Source organism: Bufo bufo, chromosome 8 (genome assembly GCF_905171765.1).
Source record: "Bufo bufo chromosome 8, aBufBuf1.1, whole genome shotgun sequence".
Taxonomy (NCBI): domain Eukaryota; kingdom Metazoa; phylum Chordata; class Amphibia; order Anura; family Bufonidae; genus Bufo; species Bufo bufo.
This window is the reverse complement of record NC_053396.1, coordinates 163,394,726-163,417,674: the sequence shown is the minus strand read 5'-3', so window position 1 is coordinate 163,417,674 and position 22,949 is coordinate 163,394,726. Positions and strand designations below refer to the sequence as shown.

The window sequence follows — 22,949 nt, the reverse complement described above, 5'->3', positions numbered from 1 at the left end:
GACTAATATATGAAAATGATAGTCATTACACGGCTGTGCCAATCAATAACTGTTGAATACGGCATCTGTCAGGCAAAGGACTGCTGTTCACTCTGCAGTATTTGCTCTACAAAGCTTACAGTATGTTTAATGAATAAAGCGCCAATCCCACTCACTTACCAGCAAACCTAAGTATGTTTTTAATCTGGAAACGTATTTTAAATCAAATCTGTGAAAGCATCTAGAAAGAAATCTTTAAAGCAAAGTTATTACAATTTAATACACGACGAATTCATATTATTGTATTGCTATATATGCTGTATTGTTATAATTGTATTTTAGGCAAAAGAATGTTGAAATACATTTTTATTAATAATTTTGCACCGTTTGGCGTCTGCAGCTTTGATGCCTTACATTACATAGCCAGCTGCAGAAAGCCATTGTGTGATAAATTCCTCACACCGGCTGTCTATTAGGTCTCCAGCCCTTCTCAGGCTTCTTATTTAAGCTTTGGGTATATACCAGCTTAGAAATTCATCCAGGAGAGGAGACACAAAGGTTGGAGAGCCAGCCAGTTTGGTGGATTTATCACAGAATGGCTTTCAGCAGCTGGCACTATAGTGTAAAACATAAAAGAATGGCCTCATAGGTGCCCATAGCCTTTAATGCTTACATTGGGTTCTCTGAAAGTAAAAAAATAGGAAATGTTAAAAATCAAAAACCTCTTTCCCATTTTTTTACTTGGTATTGTTGCGTCCAAAATATTAAAATATCATGTTATGTATCTGCGCAGTAAACACCATAAAAAATAAGTGAATGGTCATCTTTTGGTCCTCAATAAAATAATAATAAGATAAAATTGAAACCCCAAATAATTGAATTTTTCACAAATAGTAAAATATAACAAATTCTATAAACATTTGGTATTCCCATGATCATTTTGACGTGAAAAATAAGGTCACCCTTGTATTTTTACCACATAGTGAACATCACTAAAATTAAACCTGAAAAGTAATGGTAAATTTTTCTCTACTCCACCCCCACAAATATATTTTTGTTATACATTACATAGAGCATAGAATGAATCCAGGAAAAAGTGCAAAATGTCAACAGAAAAATAAAAAAGTTACGGTTCTTTAACAGTAAGAAGGGAAAAATTAAACAAAGCCCCTAAAATCGGCTTGGCCCTCTTTGCATTGGGTTGGCCAAAACTTTTTTTTATATTTTTTAAGGTAACTGCTTGAGGCTTTATTTTATATTTTTTATTTTGTATTGCAGGTTCAGTTGTACTTAATGTACATGACATTTTTGGTACAAATACATTGGTTTGATTTGTATTTATGTTTATTCCTTTTTTTTTTGCAAAAGGCCATTACAATTGTGATGATACAGGAACTTTAGTTCAGCTAATGAGGCTGATATTTAGTTAATTGGAAAAAATGCCCCTTTGTAGTTTTTCATTAATTTCATGTATTTTTTTATTCTAATTTAAATTTTACTCTATTTTATTACTATACTGTAATTTACTGGCATACAGTACATCTATATGTCAAACAGCAGTCTGTGTACTTACAGTACACAGCACAGGCAAGAGTTAGGGCGTACCAGCCATAACTGGAAATATGGTCAGACAGCCCCTTCTTCAATGGACCCTGTGTCGTTTGTCTATACCAGGTATGATCCTTGAATGTAACAGTGGAAATCAACATTTCCCTATGACCATGGAGCACAAGCTGTTGTCCTGCTCCTGACCGCACAAGCACACTTGCTTTACCCGCAGGAGCAGCAGAATGAGGACGTTCATTCTGAACCTAACCTGACCTGAGGAACCGGTCTGTTCGGCCTCAAAGTGTGGAATGACCACGACGACCAAAGGACCTTCTGCTACATAAGAAGACAAATATTGGCACAGGGTAGATGGTGTGCCATGTTCCAGATTTTGCATATGGCTCCAGGAGCTTGAAGTTATGCCTCTCTTAAGACCTGAAATTTTGCCGATGCGTGCCTGAGATAAGTTGGAGAAAAGGGGTAACTAAAACTCAAAGGCGGAGGTGAAGCAGTGCTCCGAGGGGCTAGCCCAACACTCGGTGCTCCAAAAACCTCATTAGCGTAAAAATAAAAGTAGTACAGATGTAGCAGGGATAACACACACACTCTTAACTCAAATTTCTTAACTCATCGCGTTATCTTGAAACAAAAGCCATTGAAAAGCAATTGCTTAACGCATTTAGTTGCATTTAGATTAGATAACATGTCTCATGAAGCATGTGTGTTAACCCTGCTACATCCGTATTTTCTCCATAATGACACATTGGATTGCTACAAGACAGAGGTCATTGCACTCAGCATGATCAACCCTACCAGGCACTATGTATGGCTCACTATGGTCGATCAGGCTGATAGGCGCTCTTAAAAATACCGTTATAGACAAATACCGCCACTTAAGGGTTCACTGTCAAGTCCATCTACACAAACATCACTATTCGATATGATTTGGTCCAAAACCAACATCCAGCCCTCCCTCCGACGCCTGCATTGCATCATGGGAGTCACAGCAACAGCGCTATGAAGGAGTTTGCATCTTATTCAGTTCATATCGGTTTAATTGGCTCGTAAGCCAGTCTTAGTTTACCTGCCGAAGTGCTTAGATTGTCAGCTCCTCTGGGGCACAGTCTCAAGCACCAGAATTAAGTTCTGTAATTGGACAGCACTGTGGAATATGTCAGTAGCATAAATTGCAATTATAACACAGTTTTATTTTCCAGTTTGCAAAAAAAACAAGCCGCACAATAAATAATCCTGGCCTCCTGTAGCTGAAAGTAACAATCTTTCAAAGCCTTAGAGTGTAGAGACCAGAAAGGTCTGCTTACACAGGCAGCCCCCTGAACATGGGTAATGACAGGTAGACAGAATGGCGCTGTCAGTTCTCCACGCATCACCTGGCGCCTCTCTACAACAGTCCCATTTTCTTCACCACTGATGTTTGTGTAATTAGGCCACAGTGTCATTCCAAGCGGCCCGCCGAGTATGCCAGTCACGTACTGCCGTTAATGCACAGGACTGATTCTCTTGGAAAGTCTTTGCTAAGTGCAGGAAAATGAAGCTACTTCATTAAACGGAAAAAAAAAAAAAAAACAACATACAAATTACACCGACAATTTCGCATGTCACACTGAGGAACGGTCTGACCTTACCCAAAGCAGAAGAAAATAATTCTGCACAGACAATGCAGGGTTAAGCATGACATACAAGGCTACACGTTACCAGAAAAGCGTGTCATAGGGAACATTTGGATATTTCATAAAAGGGCAAGTTTTCACTGTGTTCCCGCGAGTGAATTCATTTTCCCGCAGAAATTCATGGCCACTGCTGTAAGGCCTCATGCACACGACCTTGTCCGCAAATCACAGACCCGCAAAATACGAACATCTTCTTTCTCACCTTCATCACTAGAAATGACTATTCTCATCCACAATACGGACAAGAATAGGACATGTTCTATCATTTGTGGAGGTAGATGGCACAATTTGGAAAAAAAATGTGGATCGGACATGGATGAAATATATGGTCATGTGCATGAGGCCTTACCCTGCAATCCTCCTCCATAACTACTGATAAACACCTACTTTCAGCATATTCACTATTAGGGGATAGCTGCAAGAAATTTGCACCAAAACCACACAAAAAAAATGTACACAAAGCCACAGTTCAACACTATTTATTGATGTTTTTGGTGCGTTTTCTGTGTGATTTTTGGTGCAGATTTTCATGTGGATTTTCTGTCCATGTTAACAAACCCCTCTACAGAAGATGCAGAATCGCACAAAACAAAAACATGCCGCGAATTCTAAAATCCGCACAACAGGTCAATTTCCGCACCTGATAAAAAAGCTAAGTTTACACGAGATTTGTCTAATCTCATACATTTTGCTGGTACGGTACTGCGTTTTTTTTCTGCACAAAATCCTGCAGCCACCCTTAGGCTAGGGCTACATGACAACATTTGTCGCACGACAGTCACATAAAACCCATCCAAGATGGATTTTTGTGCAAATCTCGTGTCGCAGCCACAGCATGTCGAAGTGAGACACCATAGACTAGCATTATAAAATATGTCGCGCGACATCGCTGCAACATGAATGTCGCGCGGGCACATGTTGCAGTGTAGTTGCAGCCTATATGTCGCACGAAACATGTGGCCATGTAGCCCTAGCCTTAGTGCTCATACTGGGGAAAGAGATTAGTTAAAACCAACTATTTGAATATTGTAGATGTTAGATACCATAGATAAAATGATCAGTACCAAGATATGTACAGGTGAAATAGAACGTTCCCTATAATATGTGACATTCACTAGAATTGGAAGTGGATATATTTATATATACATTGATCCCTCAAGATACAATGGCCTCAGGATAAAATATGTTCAACATACAATGGTCTTTTCTGGACCATCGTAAGTTAAAGCTAGACTCAACATACAATGTCTTAGGCCTCTTTCACACGGACGTTGCGGGAAAAGGTGCGGGTGCGTTGCGGGAACACCCGCATGTTTGGTACCCAAACCCGAACTTCTTCACAGAAGTTCGGGCTTGGGTTAGGTGTTGTGTAGATTTTATTATTTTCCCTTATAACATGGTTATAAGGGAAAATAATAGCATTCTGAATACAGAATGCATAGTAAAATAGCGCTGGAGGGGTTAAAAAAAAATAAAAAAATTAACTCACCTTCTCCTCTTGTTCGCGTAGCTCCCGGTCTATTCTTTACTTCTCAAAAGATGAACTATCGGCTAGGACCTGTGGTGACGTCAGATCACATGCTCCAATCACATGGTCCATCACCACGGTGATGTACCATGTGATTGGAGCATGTGATCTGACGTCACCAAAGGTCCTTTAGCCGATAGTTCATCTTTTGAGAAGTAAAGAAGAGACCGGGAGCTACGCGAACAAGAGGAGAAGGTGAGTTGATTTTTTTTATTTTTTTTAACCCTCAATTGATCACCTACTATGCATTCTGTATTCAGAATGCTATTATTTTCCCTTATAACCATGTTATAAGGGAAAATAATACAGTTTATAGACTGTCACCTAGCAACCATGCGTGAAAATTGCTTGCTTGCGGATGCTTGCGATTTTCACGCAACCCCATTCACTTCTATGGGGCCTGCGTTGTGTGAAAAACGCACAAAGAGGAGCATGCTGCGATTTTCACGCAACGCACAAGTGATGCGTGAAAATCACCGCTCGTGTGCTCAGCCCCATAGAAATGAATGGGTCAGTATTCAGTGCGGGTGCAATGCGTTCACCTCCCGCATCGCATCCGCGCGGAATACTCGCTCGTGTGAAAGGGGCCTTAGGCCTAGTTCACACGAACGTATGGGTTTTATAGTTTTTCACGGATCCGTTGTTCCATTTTTGAGTTCCGTTGTGTTTCCCTTTCTGTTCCGTTTTTCCGTATGGCATATACAGTATACAGTAATTACATAGAAAAAATTGGGCTGGGCATAACATTTTCAATAGATAGTTCAGCAAAAACGGAACGGATACGGAAGACATACGGATGCATTTCCGTATGTGTTCCATTTTTTTTGCGGACCCATTGACTTGAATGGAGCCACGGAACGTGATTTGCTGGCAATAATAGAACATGTTCTATCTTTCAATGGAACGGAAAAACGGAAATACGGAAACGGAATGCTTACGGAACACATTCCGTTTTTAATGTGAAACCATTGAAAAGGATGGTATACGGAACACCAAAAAACGGACCGTATACGGAACACAAAAAAACGGCCCGTACACTCGCAAAAAAAACGATCGTGTGAACTAGGCCTTAGACTGAGATCCAACCAATCAGGGTCACTTCTCTGGTAAAATCGCTGTAGTAGTTGCTAGTTAGCAGCTATTCCTGACTGTTATATGTAAGAACTTGTTTTATCTGACTTAGGCCTCCTGAACACGAACGTATTTTTTTGCGGTCCGCAAAAACGGGTCCCGTTTTTCCGTGATCCGTGACCGTTTTTTCGTCCATGGGTCATCCTTGATTTTTGGAGGATCCACGGACATGAAAAAAAAGTCGTTTTGGTGTCCGCCTGGCCGTGCGGAGCCAAACGGGTCCGTCCTGAAATACAATGCAAGTCAATGGGGACGGATCCGTTTGACGTTGACACAATATGGTGCCATTTCAAACGGATCCGTCCCCATTGACTTTCAATGTAAAGTCTGGAGTCCCATACCATCGGATCAGAGTTTTCTCCAATCCGATGGTATATTTTAACTTGAAGCGTCCCCATCACCATGGGAACGCTTCTGTGTTAGAATATACTGTCGGTTCTGAGTTTTCACGAAGTGAAAACTCAGCTTTGAAAAAGCTTTATGCAGACGGATCTTCGGATCCGTCTGTATAAAAACTAACCTACGGCCACGGATCACGGACACGGATGCCAATCTTGTGTGCATCCGTGTTCTTTCACGGACCCATTGACTTGAATGGGTCCGTGAACCGTTGGCCGTGAAAAAAAATAGGACAGGTCATATTTTTTTCACGGCCATGAAACACGGATCACGGATGCGGCTGCAAAACGGTGCATTTTCCGTTTTTTCCACGGACCCATTGAAAGTCAATGGGTCCGCGAAAAAAAACGGAAAACGGCACAACGGCCACGGGTGCACACAACGGTCGTGTGCAGGAGGCCTTAGTTATCTGCTTATTTTTCTTAAATCTTAATTTTCTCTTACCTTGGATGACATTTTGGGGCTTTGGAACCAATTACTCAACTTACAATGGTTTCAACATACAATGTAATAAAGAAAAAACATGATTTTTTCATCATATCAACACATAAAATTATCATCCAACATAAGTAATCATGTTGGATGATAATTTTATGTGTTGATATGATGACAAAATCATGTTTACGATTGTAGATGATGATCAATTATGTCGTTGGGCCTTTATATGCACTGAGCACCTTTGTATGTATATCACTGCTTGAGAAAAGTCCCAGTAAGGGATCGTTCACACGGCCATGCCGTTTTTTGCGGTCCGCAAATTGCGGATCCGCAAAAAATGGATGCTGCCTGTGTGCCTTCCGCAATTTGCGGAACGGAACAGGAGGCCCATTATAGAAATGCCTATTCTTGTCCGCAAAACAGACAAGAATAGGACAGGACTCATAATTTTTGCAGGGCCACAGAACAGAGCAACGGATGCGGACAGCACGCAGAGTGCTGTCCGCATCTTTTGGGGACCCATTGAAATGAATGGCTCCATATATGGACCGCATGCGGAACGCAGAAAACAGCCCGTATACGGAACGCAAAATACGTTCATGTGAACGAGCCCTAAGAGGGGAAACGTCGCTCTGGTGATTAAAGAACAACACTTTTGAATTACATCCTTGGGAGTGACTATATATGTATATCTAAAAATATCTATTTAGGGTACTTTCACACTTGCGGCAGAGGATTCCGGCAGGCAGGCAATCCGGACGCAAACGGATGCCATTTGTGGATCCGTCTGACAAATGCATTAAAATACCAGATCCGTCTCTCTGGTGTCATCCGGAAAAAACGGATCCGGTATTTATTTTTTGGCATTTTTAAAGATCCACGCATGCGCAGACCGGAAATCTGGATCCGTTTTGCCAGAACACTTGGGGCTGGATCCGGCACTAATGCATTTCAATGGAAATTAATGCCGGATCCGGCATTCCGGCAAGTGTTCAGGATTTTTGGCCGGAGAGAAAACTGCAGCATGCTGTGGTATTTTCTCCGGCCAAAAAACGTAAGAGGGACTGAACTGATGCATCCTGAACGGATTGCTCTCCATTCAGAATGCATTAGGATAAAACAAAAACGCTAGTGTGAAAGTACTCTTATACATATACATATATATATATTAGATAGTAATGCATAATAAAGAGATAAATAGCAGATAGATAAATCAATAAAACTATCTAAAGTCTTTCAAATGAATAAACCAATGCAACATACTGGAGCACAAAATGTCATAGTTCTCTCTTTTCCCAATTTCAGAGAAGAATCCCTTCTATGCTTCAGGTAAAACCTTCTTTCTAGTGATGAGCGAATTCCCTGAAATTTCATTCGGATTTGATTTGGACGAATCGATCAGACGATTCGAATCAAGTCCAAATAAATTCAACCCGAATTGAAAGTGCTCCAATTGCCCTGGCAAGTTGTGGATGAGAATCTGGGGCCTGGATGGACTGTATGCAAGTTCTTTAACGCCAAGCCAGCCTTAGTCATTTTAAAGTGACAGCGACATACCTGGCATGAGTAAAGATATGGCTGCTGCACTGCAGGATTTTTTTATTAATTTTTTTAACCAATGGTCAGATAAGTGTTTGTTTTTTGGTGGCAAATGCCTGCCGATGTGCATGCACTGACACAGCACCTGGGGTCACGTGACTCTTCTTTGTCATCTTTCCTATCTTCTGATCTAAACAATGGCTAATATCATTTTGAGAAATTTGCCAAAATTGAATCGCCAAAAATTCGGATTTGGAATTGTGTTGTTAAACAGAATCTTCAAGAGGTATTGATATCCCAAGTATCACACCTAGCTTTTTGTATCTCATTGTTATTTATACTACATTTTATGTTTCTGCTTTTTTACTGTAAACTATAAAGGGATAGACCATTAACCGCACTGGCATGCTAACAGTTTCGACAGACATCAGTTTCACGTAACGCAGCACACTGAGGAATTATCATTTCATTTCTTCTAACCATCAAAAGAAAATCTAATTATTTTGGCTTAGTCCTCAGTTTTTCCGTCCATTTAAAATTTGTTTTTTCGCCAACTTCACTATAAAAAAAGCTAAATAGAAATGAAAGCCACTTTGATTTTGAAAAGATTGCGTAAACTTACTTATCGTATCCGTTTTCTAATCTGGTTTGATGCAATGTATAAAGAGAAAAAAAATACAGGGATCCCGGAATTGCTACAGTGTGAACTGGACAGATCCTTCAAAGCAGCCGTTCTGAATGTGCGTAGTACGGCATGCCCACGCCAGCAATACATTTGTTAAATTGTCATTGTTCGCGCCGGAGCCAAATACACAGGTGATCCTAGAAGAGCCAGATGCGAGGTGTTATGCGTGACAAAACTATAGGACTGTATCCGGCATAACAAATGTGTTCTGCTGAGGTGTTACTAAAAAATACACCTTGGAATAAGATAATATTACATAACCTTGAGAAAAGGGTAATCATACACATAAAATGGAACATTGTATAAATATATTGGGGAAAAAGTGCACAATAAAAGTAAGCAACAGCAACCAACCGGGTTCAATTCACCGAAGGGTCTCTGAAAAATAATTAGTTACACTGGGCAAACAGTTTTGATATATTGTGCTGCAAACCAAATCAATACAGAATGTATTATGGCCCAGAGCTGTGCTCAGAATTCTGCTGGTTGCCATTAGAACCATATTGGATTATTGAGGACTGACATCCCCCTTTGATAAGCTACTCTAATGCACTTCAACCTTTCGTAGGGTGCAATTCACTTTTAATACAACAGATGGAGTGACAAGGAGCATTAAAGGGTCACTGAGGTTTCAGAAAACGCTTTGATATGCCATAGAGCAGTGTTTCCCAACCAGTGTGCCTCCAGCTGTTGCAAAACTACAACTCCCAGCAAGGCTGTCCGGGCATGCTGGGAGTTGTAGTTTTGCAACAGCTGGAGGCACACTAGTTGGGAAACACTGCCATAGAGACATATCAAACGTACTGATCAGTAGGGGACTGGGTGCTGAGACCCCCACTGATCGCTAAAACAAGGAGAGAGAAGTGATTATATGAATAGATCGGCGCTCACAGATACAAGGGTCAATTAAAATTTATTTCACTAAAAATTTCATATACATAAAAACTTGCACAGTACGTATTGGCCAATACTCAATTGCTGAAAATTAACTGATTCAGAAGAATTATACAAAGAATAATCAACCTGGACGGTTCTTAGAACGACTGTATATGAGCCTCTGATTCGATTTATGAAGTCGTTCTAAGAACCGTCCAGGTTGATTATTCTTTGTATAATTCTTCTGAATCAGTTAATTTTCAGCAATTGAGTATTGGCCAATACGTACTGTGCCAGTTTTTATGTATATGAAATTTTTAGTGAAATTAATTTTAATTTAAATTTTCTATTGAATCTGCATGACCCTTGTATCTGTGAGTGCCGATCTATTCATATAATCATATCTCATTTGGTAAACGGGGGCTTACATCTGATCGTGCACCTAGCCAGGATTCCCTCTATTCAGTAGAGACACCTTTATCGATTAAGGAGAGAGAAGTACTCACAGAAGTAGAAGCAAAACTGACTCAATGGAAAGTCTATGGGCCTGTCTTGATTCCGTACCCTGCAGTAAAAACAACAGCGTAATATGCAAGAGGCTTTCTCTCATCATCCTAAATATTGGTGGGGATCTCAGCACTGAGGTCCCCACTGATCAAAACTTTTGATATGTCTCTATTGCAGTTGCTGGGTTTTGGTGGCCACCAATGTTATGCCGGGTCCCCTGGACACCATCGAGGTGTCATCACGTGTTGCTGCTTTCACAGGGGATAAGGCATGGTGCAGTCCAGTGGTCCAGGGAGTCAAGGTTAGCAGTAAACCAGTGTGCTTCTTTACTGGAGGAACGTTAGTGCGAAACAATATAGGCAAGACACTGAACTGGCTTCTCCACTTTCTCTGGTAGAAGAAGGTTTGGTTCTGACGTAAGGCCTGAGCTACCAGTCCCTCTTGCTCTCTCTCAGAAGGCTGGTACCTTGGGAAAAGAGCTGGTGGCCCAGGGTCTGTGGCTCAGTCATCCGGCTGGCTCCTTGGTCGAAAGGCAGTCTGCAGCACAGTATCCCCATCTCAGTATGTTCTTCTGGTCACTAGTGCAGTCTGGTAGAGTCTCTACTACTAAACAGTGGTCTCTATCTGCAGATAACTAGGGGCTCTGACTGCTCTACTTTTATACAGTTTCCAACTGATCCCGAACCTTATAGAATACTGCAGTTCAAGGGTGACATAGACTATATAAACAGATTTTCTGATCTGTGGGGGTCCAACACCCAGGACCCCCGCTGATCAACTGTTTGTGCCTTCTCACAGCGTTTCCTAGGCCAGTGACGACACGTGCATCGGTCACATGCCCTAGGCGCAGCTCTGTCCCCTAGGAAATGAATGGGGCGGAGAGCGATACCAAGCACAGCTGCTATAAAATGTACGGCAATGGGTTTGGAAAGCATGGGGAAGGCCACAGCGCTCACAGGAGTGCCACTGCCTTTGAAAACAGCTGATCGGCAGGGGTTCCGGGTGTCGGTCCCCCATCGATCAGGTACTGATAACCTGTCCTGATAATAGGTCATAAGTTATAAAATGTTGGAAAACCCTTTTAATGCTCCTTGTCACACTGGTCATTGTCACTCTGTGAATTACACCCTACAAAAGGTTGATGTCCTCTGTAGTAAAGTTCTTTGCATTATAGTGGCTTGTCAAATGGGGGTGTCTGTCCACAATCCATCAAGATGTTTTTAAAAGCAACCAGCAGAATTTTGAGTACAGCTCTGAGTATGATTAGTAGATTTCATATCTAAAAGCCAAAAGGATTTGCTTGTTTCAGAATATCACAGCGGGCCCCTTTAATCCTAATAACTTATGGTTGTCTTACATCACTAACCTCCATCAATGTCATCTTGTGACATCTCTGAATAACATTTTGGAAAATTTTAATGCGAAGCTTAAAATAAACTCTAAAGTGAATCTGAAAGCACTTTTGATCACACTAAACTGCTAAGACCCCTAAATAGGCCCTGAGGAATCAAGTTTAATCTTACTTATGTTGTGGGTTATAATGTTAGAATAATGAAGAAAACAAAGTTGTTCTCACTCACGTTCCATATGCTAATGACTTGCCAAAAATTTGCTTGGTCTTCCTGTATTAGGGTAATACCCGACCTTCTTGACTGCAAACCCTTCTTAATTCTTACTCTCTTCTCTCTTGATTGACAGCACTAGTGGTCTCCTGAGTCATACTAGGTCATAACCAGCAGGAGATCGCTGAGAGAAGTGGGTTAGGGATTGTGGTGAGTCTTCAGCAAAGATGCCAGGAGTCTGGTTCTGGAATGCCTTGTTGCTAAAAGGCTCTATCTCAGGCAGATCACAGCTAGAGCCAAGAATCTTGGCATTAAAACAAGTCAGGGTTGTTGCAATCTAGGCTGAATAGGGTGAGCTACAGCAGGTTGAAGTGGGAGATGCATATAATTGCTGCCCTCATTTCAGTCCATGCTACTAAAGGCATCATGCTTCGTCCTGACCAGGAGGAGACCGTTGGAGATGTCAATCAAAAGCAGAAGGAGGTTTAGGGAGGATTTGCAGACGAGGAGCCATGACACTTGGCAACTCATCAGCATACAGTGCAGGACTGATTAAAAATGCTTTCTCCATTATCCTGGCAGCATGATTGGCAACATAGCTTAGACTGAACTTGGTTCCTCAGGACCTATTCAGCAGTGTTAGCAGTTTGGTGTGGTCAAAACTGCTGACAGAATCCCTTTAACAATTAAATATTAACTATAAACCAGCTAATGTATATTTTATAACACATAACCATTATTTTACTACACCACACTGCCAACCCTGGTTTCCATCCCATCATTCTATTAATAACGATTTCCCAAAACTCTATATGTATGTAGATGTTTAAATAGCTTTGTAGTCAATATGTGCATAGTGCATTGTATATTGATATGAAACTGCATACTAACTTATAATGCACACAAAAAAGTCATGAACCAGTCCAGATGTATCACAGAAGTGACACAGCTTAGACGTCATTTCATGTCATATATATTAGGCTCTGTTCACACCCCTCATTGGTTATTGTCAGACTTCCCATCAAGTTTCTGTTATTTCTAATAGCAAAAGGATCACAGCAGGGCTATACTCACTGTCAAACATACAGGAACCCCGATGGAAACCCAAATGGACCCACCATACAGTACATCAGTGAAGTCTATCAGTTCGAAAATGGGTCTGGCATAGTCTGTCATGGCTCAGCCATAGATGGAAATCATAGTGTGAAAAGTGACTCAGAGACAAACAAAGGCTTTATGTATCACAGAGTGCGGTTCATAGGGATACCACAATTATCTCGGGTAAATAGATATGGGATAGATTGCATAGATACATATTGGAAAGATGGATAGATCGAAAGATATGAGATAGATGGGTGGATAGATAGATAGATAGATAGATAGATAGATAGGTAGATAGACAGACAGAAAATAGATAGATAGATAGATAGATACAACATATGGGAAAGATGGATAGATCGAAAGATATGAAATAGATGGGTGGATAGATAGATAGATAGATAGATAGATAGATAGATAGATAGATCGATAGATCGATAGATAGAAAATAGATAGATAGATAGATAATACATATGGGAAAGATGGATAGATTGAAATATATGAAATAGATAGGTGGATAGATAGATAGATAGATAGATAGATAGATAGATAGATAGATAGATAGATAGATAGATACAGTAGATAGATAGATAGATAGATAGATAGATAGATAGATAGATAAATAGATAGATACAGTAGATAGATAGAGAGATAGATAGATACAGTAGATAGATAGATAGATAGATAGATAGATAGATAGATAGATAGATAGATAGATAGATAGATAGATAGATAGATAGATACAGTAGACAAGGTCCCTCTTCATAAAGAGGTCTGCTTAAATAAAAAATAAAAAAAGTCACAGCACTCCAAAATGAGATACAAATAAAGTGTTTGATGCTCCATGTCCATGCAACGTGTCAGCTTTGTCCTCAGAGTCTATCTCAAGCTTCAGATAGAATTTCAGGACAAAGCTGAAAAACTGTATGGACATGGAGCATCAAACACTTTATTATTTTTATCTCATTTTGAAGTGCTGTGACTTTTTTCTTTTTTAGATAGATAAATGATTGATAGATAGATAGATTAGATAGATAAATGATAGATGGGTACACAGGTATATAGATAGATATGCGATAGATAGATAGATAGATAGATAGATAGACAGATAGATTAATATGGAATAAATGATAGATAGCTAGATAGATAAATCGGTAGATAGATATGCAGATAGATATGAGATAGATAGATAGATAGACTAGACAGATTAATATGTGATAAATAATAGCCAGGTAGATAGATAGATATGTAATACCCTAGAGTGGTATTACTTCCTCTTTTCACCCCTCTACTGTCTCCTATGGTTAACCCTGTGTCATCATGTTCATCTATTCCAGATCCTGCACAATGTGCATTGCAATTCTATGCAAATGTAATGTTAACATGTAATGTGCCTGGTTCACCAGCAGATGGTGGCAGTATTGGCAGCGCTAGTTTGCCTGGAATGGAACCTTCTTTCCATTCTAGTCCTCTCTAGAGAGGGAGGAGTATAGTTAGTGAAAGGCAGTTTTAGCCTTCCCCTCCTTGGGGACAGGTTGTGTTGAGAGTAGCCCCTGCATGGGGTAAGAAGTAGGCCCTCATCCCTGTTGGACGAGCCCTGCCAAGGCTAGCAGATCACCATCAGTTCTGCTGGAACAAGAGAGAAAGAGTAAAGAATCTCAGAAGGCTGGAGAAAGATAAAGATACAGAAGAAAGATAAAGACAGAGTCAGACTACAGAAAGCTAAGTACAGCAGAAAGGAAAAGTTTCTATTTAATCTATCAGCACAGCAGAGCCAGAAAAAGTGACGGATGTAGCAGGGCCGAAAGTGTTTGCCTGCCAAAACTTATGCCAAAGCTTGCTGGTGACCAAGATAAAGTTTGGAAGATTGTTCTCTGATGCAAGTTTATTCAACTAAAGCTGTTTTTAACGTTAATACAAAGTCTGGACGCCATCATTTCTACAAATCCCTCAACTAACCACCCTTTATTTGCACTGCTGCGCACGACTGAGCCTGGGGTTCCAGGATATCCAGGTAGGAGCACCGTGACACATGCACAGCCACACCTAAAGGGACATTATAGGCAACCTTTACACCACTCTGGCATTCCTAAACCTGGGTACCACCAATACCATCTACTTAGGGGGATTCCATCCCTCGTTGCTAAAATGCAACTGGCGTCACGACAAACTTTTAAGCACTTCTAACATCTGAAAGGGACCCCCTGCCCGATGTCTCACCCATGGTTGCTGCAGATAGATAGATAGATAGATAGATAGACTTATACATTTGATCTGGAGAGTGTGAGCTCTTGTGGTCCTTAGTCTCAAGCTCTTGTTTTCTACCAACTTTGTAAACAGAAACAAAATCTGTCAGAATAACTAAAAATAACAAAACACAAATAACACAATTCAGTATTGCATTTTGTGTAAAATTTATTTTGGGGGCCCACCGTACGGATACATTCAAATATTACCTGCTCACACAGTAGCAAGATGCTACCAGATGATTGAATATGGGGTCCCTGCAGCAACTTTGAGAAGGTAGGTCCTGGGGAGAAGAGGACACTGGTAGCTTTCCTCTCTACCTAGAAGTCATCTCAGCTCTGATCGTGTCTATAATAATAAACTGGGGAGTTTCTCTAATAATCTGTCAAGTTTTTTATATAAACATAAGCTGTTGAGGAGCTGTACATTGAATATATGTATGTAGTGCAGGAAGTCTACTGTGCTATGTGCCCCTTGTGCAGTGGGTGGGAGACTAGGGGCCCACCTTGCTCAGGGGCCCACCGGGGGATTGCCCTGTACCGGTGTGTGCCAGTCCGAGCCTGTGTGTACTGACACATATCCACAGGTCTGCAGGATTTTTCTATGTCTCAGGCTGAATAAAGGTAGCTACAACATTCGGTTAAACTGGTAAAAGCGGACGTGATTGACTTGTGTTCTGTTAGAGATTGCCCATTTCAGCTCAGCAAGGGTACTTAAGGGAATTGTCCATTCAGACATCCATATAATGTGTACATACAGTGTAGATTTATAGGCGGGGAGGATAGACATCCAGTATAAGCAGTTTATTGATGCAGCTGCAAGAGAATTGAAGTTTCATTGAGAACACTGTCCTGCTATATTTACTGCACGACACAGAAGCATCTGTACGGAGTGGAGAAAATGGATCCACTCACTGGATGTCAAGATGCCACAGTTTATTGCCCCCAAAATAAGCGGCATAGTCTTTTTGAGGTCCTTATGTGTCACAGATCTAGGTTTTTAAAATAATAAGGCCAGTTAGTATCATTTCATTTCCTTTTAGAAATCGCTTGATATACATCCCATCGGTTTCCATTTATCCATCTGTCATCACTGACTATACGAGGACTGAAAATGTCTGCTTTGGGTTTGTTTATTTTGTTTTTTTGGGGGGCAAATAATTTTTATTCTTTAAATGTATTAAATATTAGCGGAAAACTGATCAAAACTACGTACGTTTTTGAAGATGGGAGGGTTCAGACTTTTCTAAGTTTGACAGAACTGACACAGAGCGATTTTGCATCCCATAGAATTGACCGGAATCCATTAGAGGACTCTTTCTTCTTTTGCACACTCCACTAGACAAACACAATAACGTGGCCAGGACCAACTTGTATAAAATGTGTCGCAAAACTACTGTACAAATACGTACCCAGACTCATGTACATAATATACCAGTATATTCACGTCTTGCATTATCATACAATATAGTATGATGTCATGATTATGAACTTATTTCTTCACTGTTCCATGTAGCACCTGCGTAACACTCTCTGAACTTCACAGGGTTAAAAAAAAATAATCCACAGAAAGTAGTTTTCGAGTAACTCACGCCCCCCATGAATTGCCTGAAACCAGGGGAGCTGTCAAGAAAACAGCAAGCAAGGCTACTTTCACACTAGCGTTTTTCTTTTCCGGCGCTGAGTTCCGTCCTAGGGGCTCAAATCCAGAAAAGAACTGATCAGTTTTATCCTAATGCATTCTGAATGGAGAGAAATCCGTTCAGGATACATCAGGATGTCTTCAGTTCAGTCATTTTGACTGTTCAGGACGGAGATAATACCGCAGCACGCTACTGTTTTATCTCCGGCAAAAAAAAACTGAACACTTGCCTAAATGCCGGATCCGGCATTTTTTCCCATAAAAATGTATTAGTGCCGGATCCGGCATTCAAAATACCAGAATGCTGGATCCGTCCTTCCGGTGTGGGCATGCGCAAACCGAAAAAAAAATGTGAAAAAAATAAATGCCGCATCCGTTTTTCTGGATGACACCGGAAAGACGGATTCGGCATTTCAAGGCATTTGTAAGACGGATCAGGATCCTGATCAGTCTTACAAATGCCATCAGTTGGCATACGTTTTGACGGATCCGGCAGGCAGTTCCGGCGACGGAACTGCCTGCCGGATTCCACTGCCGTAAGTGTGAAAGTAGCCTAAAACTGTACAATATAATATAATCCAATAATAATCCTCAGGAAGTGGATTCCACAAGTTCCCCACAAATGAATCAGATTTGTATTATTGCAGAAAATATGGAAGTTTTCAGGTTTGGAGCAGAATGACCAGAGACCACCCACGCTCATTCTCACTATGCCAAACGGACTTCATTATAATATCCAGATTATGCGCTTAGGAAAGGATTATCAACGTATTGATGAAATATCACAATCTTGTTTACTTTTTGGATGTTTTCTGTGCAAGTGGTAAATCTACAAATGTAGCAGAATTCATCAGAAGACCTTATGGACACGGTCGTATCCAATTTTTGGTCTGCAAAAAATCGGATCCTTGCAATTCGTTTTTTTCTCACCCTCGTCAATAGAAAGGGCTATTCTTGCCAGCAAAAAAGGACCACACTAGGACGTGCAGTGAGATTCTTGGATCGGATAACCAAATCCATAAAAAAAAGGATGTGTTTAAGACCCCATTGACTTGTATGGGTCAGTGTGCTATATGTGCTAAAAACGGATAGCATACTGAAGAACAATATAGTCATGTACGTGCGGCCTAATGCTGTGAAGGTCCAGGGTTTTATGATTCTGATTTTTCATAATGCAGTCCCATGTAAGACAAAAGATAATACATTGTGATAATGAAAGTATGACAAATGACATACCCAGCATCATATTATTCCTGCCCTGCACTACACTGGATAGCCATGGTAAGTTGCAGGGTCTCAGTATGAGGATGCTGGCAGACTCCGAGCTCACCTGCACCTCTGCACAGGCTCCTGACTGCCAACTTCTCCTTAATCTGCAAAGCACGCTCCAGCAAAATTTAATATTCAGCGCACAGACAAATACATTTATGGCCCGAGATGAAATGTTTATTATCATTGGTGTTAATTAGCTCACCTCCAGATCATATAGCGAGGCACAGACCGCTGCACAGGTTACTTCAGGATTTTATCAGTGTTTATTAATCCTCATTTACATGCAGGGGATCTCCACACCCGTATTTTACACGCTGAGGGACCAGATTCTTATTTGGAGGAGCCATGAATATAAAGACTGCGGATGTTCAATAAAAGGAGAAAGTAGATGTGTGTGGACGAACAAAAAAAAATCAATAAAATGGAATGAAACTTGAATTTAACCCTTATGGGCCCTGCAGGACAAGGGTGGAATCTATGCTGGTTATTAAAATATATTTCCAGGGCAAGGAAAAATAGAGATTTTTATGAGAAGATAGATTAAGAAAAAAAATCTGAATAATAATAGAAAGCCAACATGGTTCAAATATTAGAACCTAATAGATGCAATATATGATTGATAGATAGATAGACAGATGATAGATAGATAGATAGATAGATAGATAGATAGATAGATAGATAGATAGATATGAGATAGATTAGAAAGATAGATATAGACCGATAGATAGATAGATAGATAGATAGATAGATAGATAGATAGATAGATAGATAGATAGATAGATAGATATGGATAGATAGATAGATAGATAGATAGATAGATAGATAGATAGATAGATAATACATATGGGATGGGATAGATAGATAGATAGATAGATAGATAGATAGATAGATATGGAATAGAGATAGATAGATAGATAGATAGATAGATAGATAGATAGATAGATAGAAATCTGTTCTGAAGAGTGTAAGCTCTTGTGATCCTTGGTTTTAAGCTGTTGTTTTCTACCAAGGTTGTAAATAGCAACACAATCTGTCACAATAACAAAATAGCAAAACATAAATAACACAACACAATATTTTACACCCTGTGTTCTGCATGTGCTTCAATAACAGCACAACACCGCACCATGCATGTATACACCAGCAGAGACTAGTTGAAGTTGAAGACAATATTTTGAGGATTGCAGGGTTAGTCCGCCTGATGTGGAGCAAGTGAAGTGAAAAATTCCTCCATCAGCACTGTACATAGCAGTGACATCTACTGATATCAGCACTGTACATAGCAGTGACATCTACTGATATCAGCACTGTACATAGCAGTGACATCTACTGATATCAGCACTGTACATAGCAGTGACATCTACTGATATCAGCATTGTATATAGCAGTGACATCTACTGATATCAGCACTGTATATAGCAGTGACATCTACTGATATCAGCACTGTATATAGCAGTGACATCTACTGATATCAGCACTGTATATAGCAGTGACATCTACTGATATCCGCACTGTATATAGCAGTGACATCTACTGATATCAGCACTGTACATAGCAGTGACATCTACTGATATCAGCACTGTACATAGCAGTGACATCTACTGATATCAGCACTGTACATAGCAGTAATAACTACTGATATCAGCACTGTACATAGCAGTGACATCTACTGATATCAGCACTGTACATAGCAGTAATAACTACTGATATCAGCACTGTACATAGCAGTGACATCTACTGATATCAGCACTGTACATAGCAGTAATAACTACTGATATCAGCACTGTACATACCAGTGACATCTACTGATATCAGCACTGTACATAGCAGTAATAACTACTGATATCAGCACTGTATATAGCAGTGACATCTACTGATATCAGCACTGTATATAGCAGTGACATCTACTGATATCAGCACTGTATATAGCAGTGACATCAACTGATATCAGCACTGTACATAGCAGTGACATCTACTGATATCAGCACTGTATATAGCAATGACATCTACTGATATCAGCACTGTACATAGCAGTAACATCTACTGATATCAGCACTGTACATAGCAGTGACATCTACTGATATGTGCACTGTATATAGCAGTAATAACTACTGATATCAGCACTGTACATAGCAGTGACATCTACTGATATCAGCACTGTACATAGCAGTAATAACTACTGATATCAGCACTGTATATAGCAGTGACATCTACTGATATCAGCACTGTAGATAGAGTGACATCTACTGATATCAGCACTGTAGATAGCAGTGACATCTACAGAAATCAGCACTGTATATAGCAGTAATGCCTACAGATATCAGCAATGTATATAGCAGTGATACCTACTGATATGAGCACTGTATATAGCAGTGATACCTACTGATATCAGGACTGTATATAGCAGCGAAGCCTATCGATGGATGTCATCAATGTATATAGCAGTGATACCTACTGATATCAGCACTGTATATAGCAGTGATACCTACTGATATCAGCACTGTGTATAGCAGTGACACCTATTGATATCAGCACTGTATATAAAAGTAACACCTACAGATATCACCGCCATATATAGCAGTGATACCTACTGATATCAGCACTGTATATAGCACTGATACATATTGATATAAGCACTGTATATAGCAGTGATATCTACTGATATCAGCACTGGATATAGCAGTGATACATATTGATATCAGCACTGTATATAGAAGTAATACTTACTGATATCAGCACTGTATACAGCAGAGACACCTATTGATATCAGCAACTGTATATAGCAGTAACACCTATTGATATCAGCACTGTATATAGCAGTAACACCTATTGATATCAGCACTGTATATAGCAGTAACACCTATTGATATCAGCACTGTATATAGCAGTGATACCTATTGATATCAGCACTGTATATAGCAGTAACACCTATTGATATCAGCACTGTATATAGCAGTGACACCTATTGATATCAACACTGTATATAGCAGTAATACCTACTGATATCAGCACTGTATATAGCAGTGATGGATATTGATATCAGCACTGTATATAGCAGTAACACCTACTGATATCAGCACTGTATATAGCAGTAACACCTATTGAGTTGACATCAGCACTGTATATAGCAGTGACACCCAATGATGTATGGAAAACTTTCCTACAGATCTATCCCCCCATACATTATGGTCAGTGGCTATACCTGCAGTACAATGAACCCAGGAACAGATCCCTTTTGTGCTCAAAGTGTTCTCTAGCACAGAGCTACAGAGAGGAGTCACTCACCTCAGAGGTCTCGTCTTGATCTCCTTCTTGTTGTCCACCACTGCAGGGACACAGTTGGTCAGTTCTGTCCAGTCTGCATGCAGCCCACAGCTCCATCCAGTAGAGAATCTGGAGAACAACCAGGTCTCTTTCTTGCCTGGTCTATGGCAAGTGCACTTCTTCTGGCCAGCCTTACACTCGCAAGGTTGCTCCAGACGTATGTTCCTGACCAGGTGGCGACCAAACGTGGTGCCACCGGTCTTCTGGATGTGTAAGAACACAATGAGATCGTCCCCGTTGATGTTAAAGTCCACCTTCCTCAGCAGGTCGTCCACGGTGAAATTGAATTTGGGCACAAATTTGGCAGGGCTCTCATCTTCAGCCCAGTAGGGGTCCACCAATGATGAGCTGAAAGCTTGCAGCCTGAGCTGCTGGCATTCAGTGCCTGGGCAAACATACTGCAAGACGATCACAGCAAACAGAAAGACTATGACCAGGGCCAGGAGCAGCTTGTTGGACTTGTCATCCATGTTCTTGGTGCCGATGAAGACCCAAGATCATTACGACAAAAGCTTGGTCTACAAGGGGGGCTGTGAAGATGTAAGAGGAGTCTGCTTCATGGCTCCACAGACTGAATCCCTTTATCCTTTCTTCCCAGCAATCCAAGCGTTCAATGCTCTCTACAATAATACACAAGACTGGAGAGAGAGGCAGCCAAGTGCACACCCCTATGCCTCACACCTCTCCCATGCACTGCCTCCTCCTCAGTGCTCTTCTATAGGAGAGACCTCCCCACACTTACCAGACAGCCCCCTGCCTAATGGAGCTCCAGCCCACTGTCTGCTCAGCCTGGATGCTGCAAGGGGAAAGCTGCTGGACTGCTGAACAGCTCCACTACATAGAGTGTGCTTCCCAGAGTTTCCAAAATGCAGTAACAGTAACACTGGAAATAGATAGATAGATAAATAGATAGATAGATAGATAGATAGATAGATAGATAGATAGAATATAGATTATATAGGAGAAAGAAAGAAAACATGGAATATATGCAGATTATATAGAAGAAATAAAGAAAAAGAAGAAAAATAGATAGATAGAATATATGTAGATTATAGATGAAAGAACAACAGATAGGTCTTCTTTCACACTTGCGTTTTGCCTGATTCGGCAGGGATCAGCAAGAACGCTTCCGTTAGGGTTCTTTCACACTTGCGGTAGCCTTTTCCGGCAGGCTGTCTCGGCGGGGAAACAGCCTGCCGGATCCGTGCTACTGCAAGTCCACCGTGCCTCCGGAGGTCCGCCCGGCCCCATTCACTATAATGCGGATGGGCCGGAGGTCCGGCTGCGGCATGGAAAACATGCCGAGAGGCGGCCAGAATAAAACGACAGCGTTCTGCGGTTTTTGTAAGGCCGCCTCCCGGCATGTTCTCCGTGCTGCGGCCGGACCTCTGGCCCGCCCCCATTATAGTGAATGGGGCCGGAGCGGACCTCCGGCAGCACTTTGCACTTGCGGTAGCACGGATCCACAGAAACAGCCTGCCGGA

The 22,949-nt window shown here is 40.9% G+C and overlaps 1 protein-coding gene across 1 annotated transcript in view; it reads right to left on the bottom strand.

The window, feature by feature from the left end:
• HS6ST2 (heparan sulfate 6-O-sulfotransferase 2) overlaps window positions 1-22,118 on the bottom strand; it is a 362,704-nt gene extending 340,586 nt beyond the window's left edge. The window contains exon 1 of the mRNA XM_040405752.1: window positions 21,427-22,118. Within this exon, the coding sequence (XP_040261686.1) occupies window positions 21,427-21,935 (509 nt within the window). The 5' untranslated portion in view covers window positions 21,936-22,118. The remainder of the gene's footprint in view (window positions 1-21,426) is intronic.
• Between the last annotated feature and the right edge of the window lie 831 nt (window positions 22,119-22,949).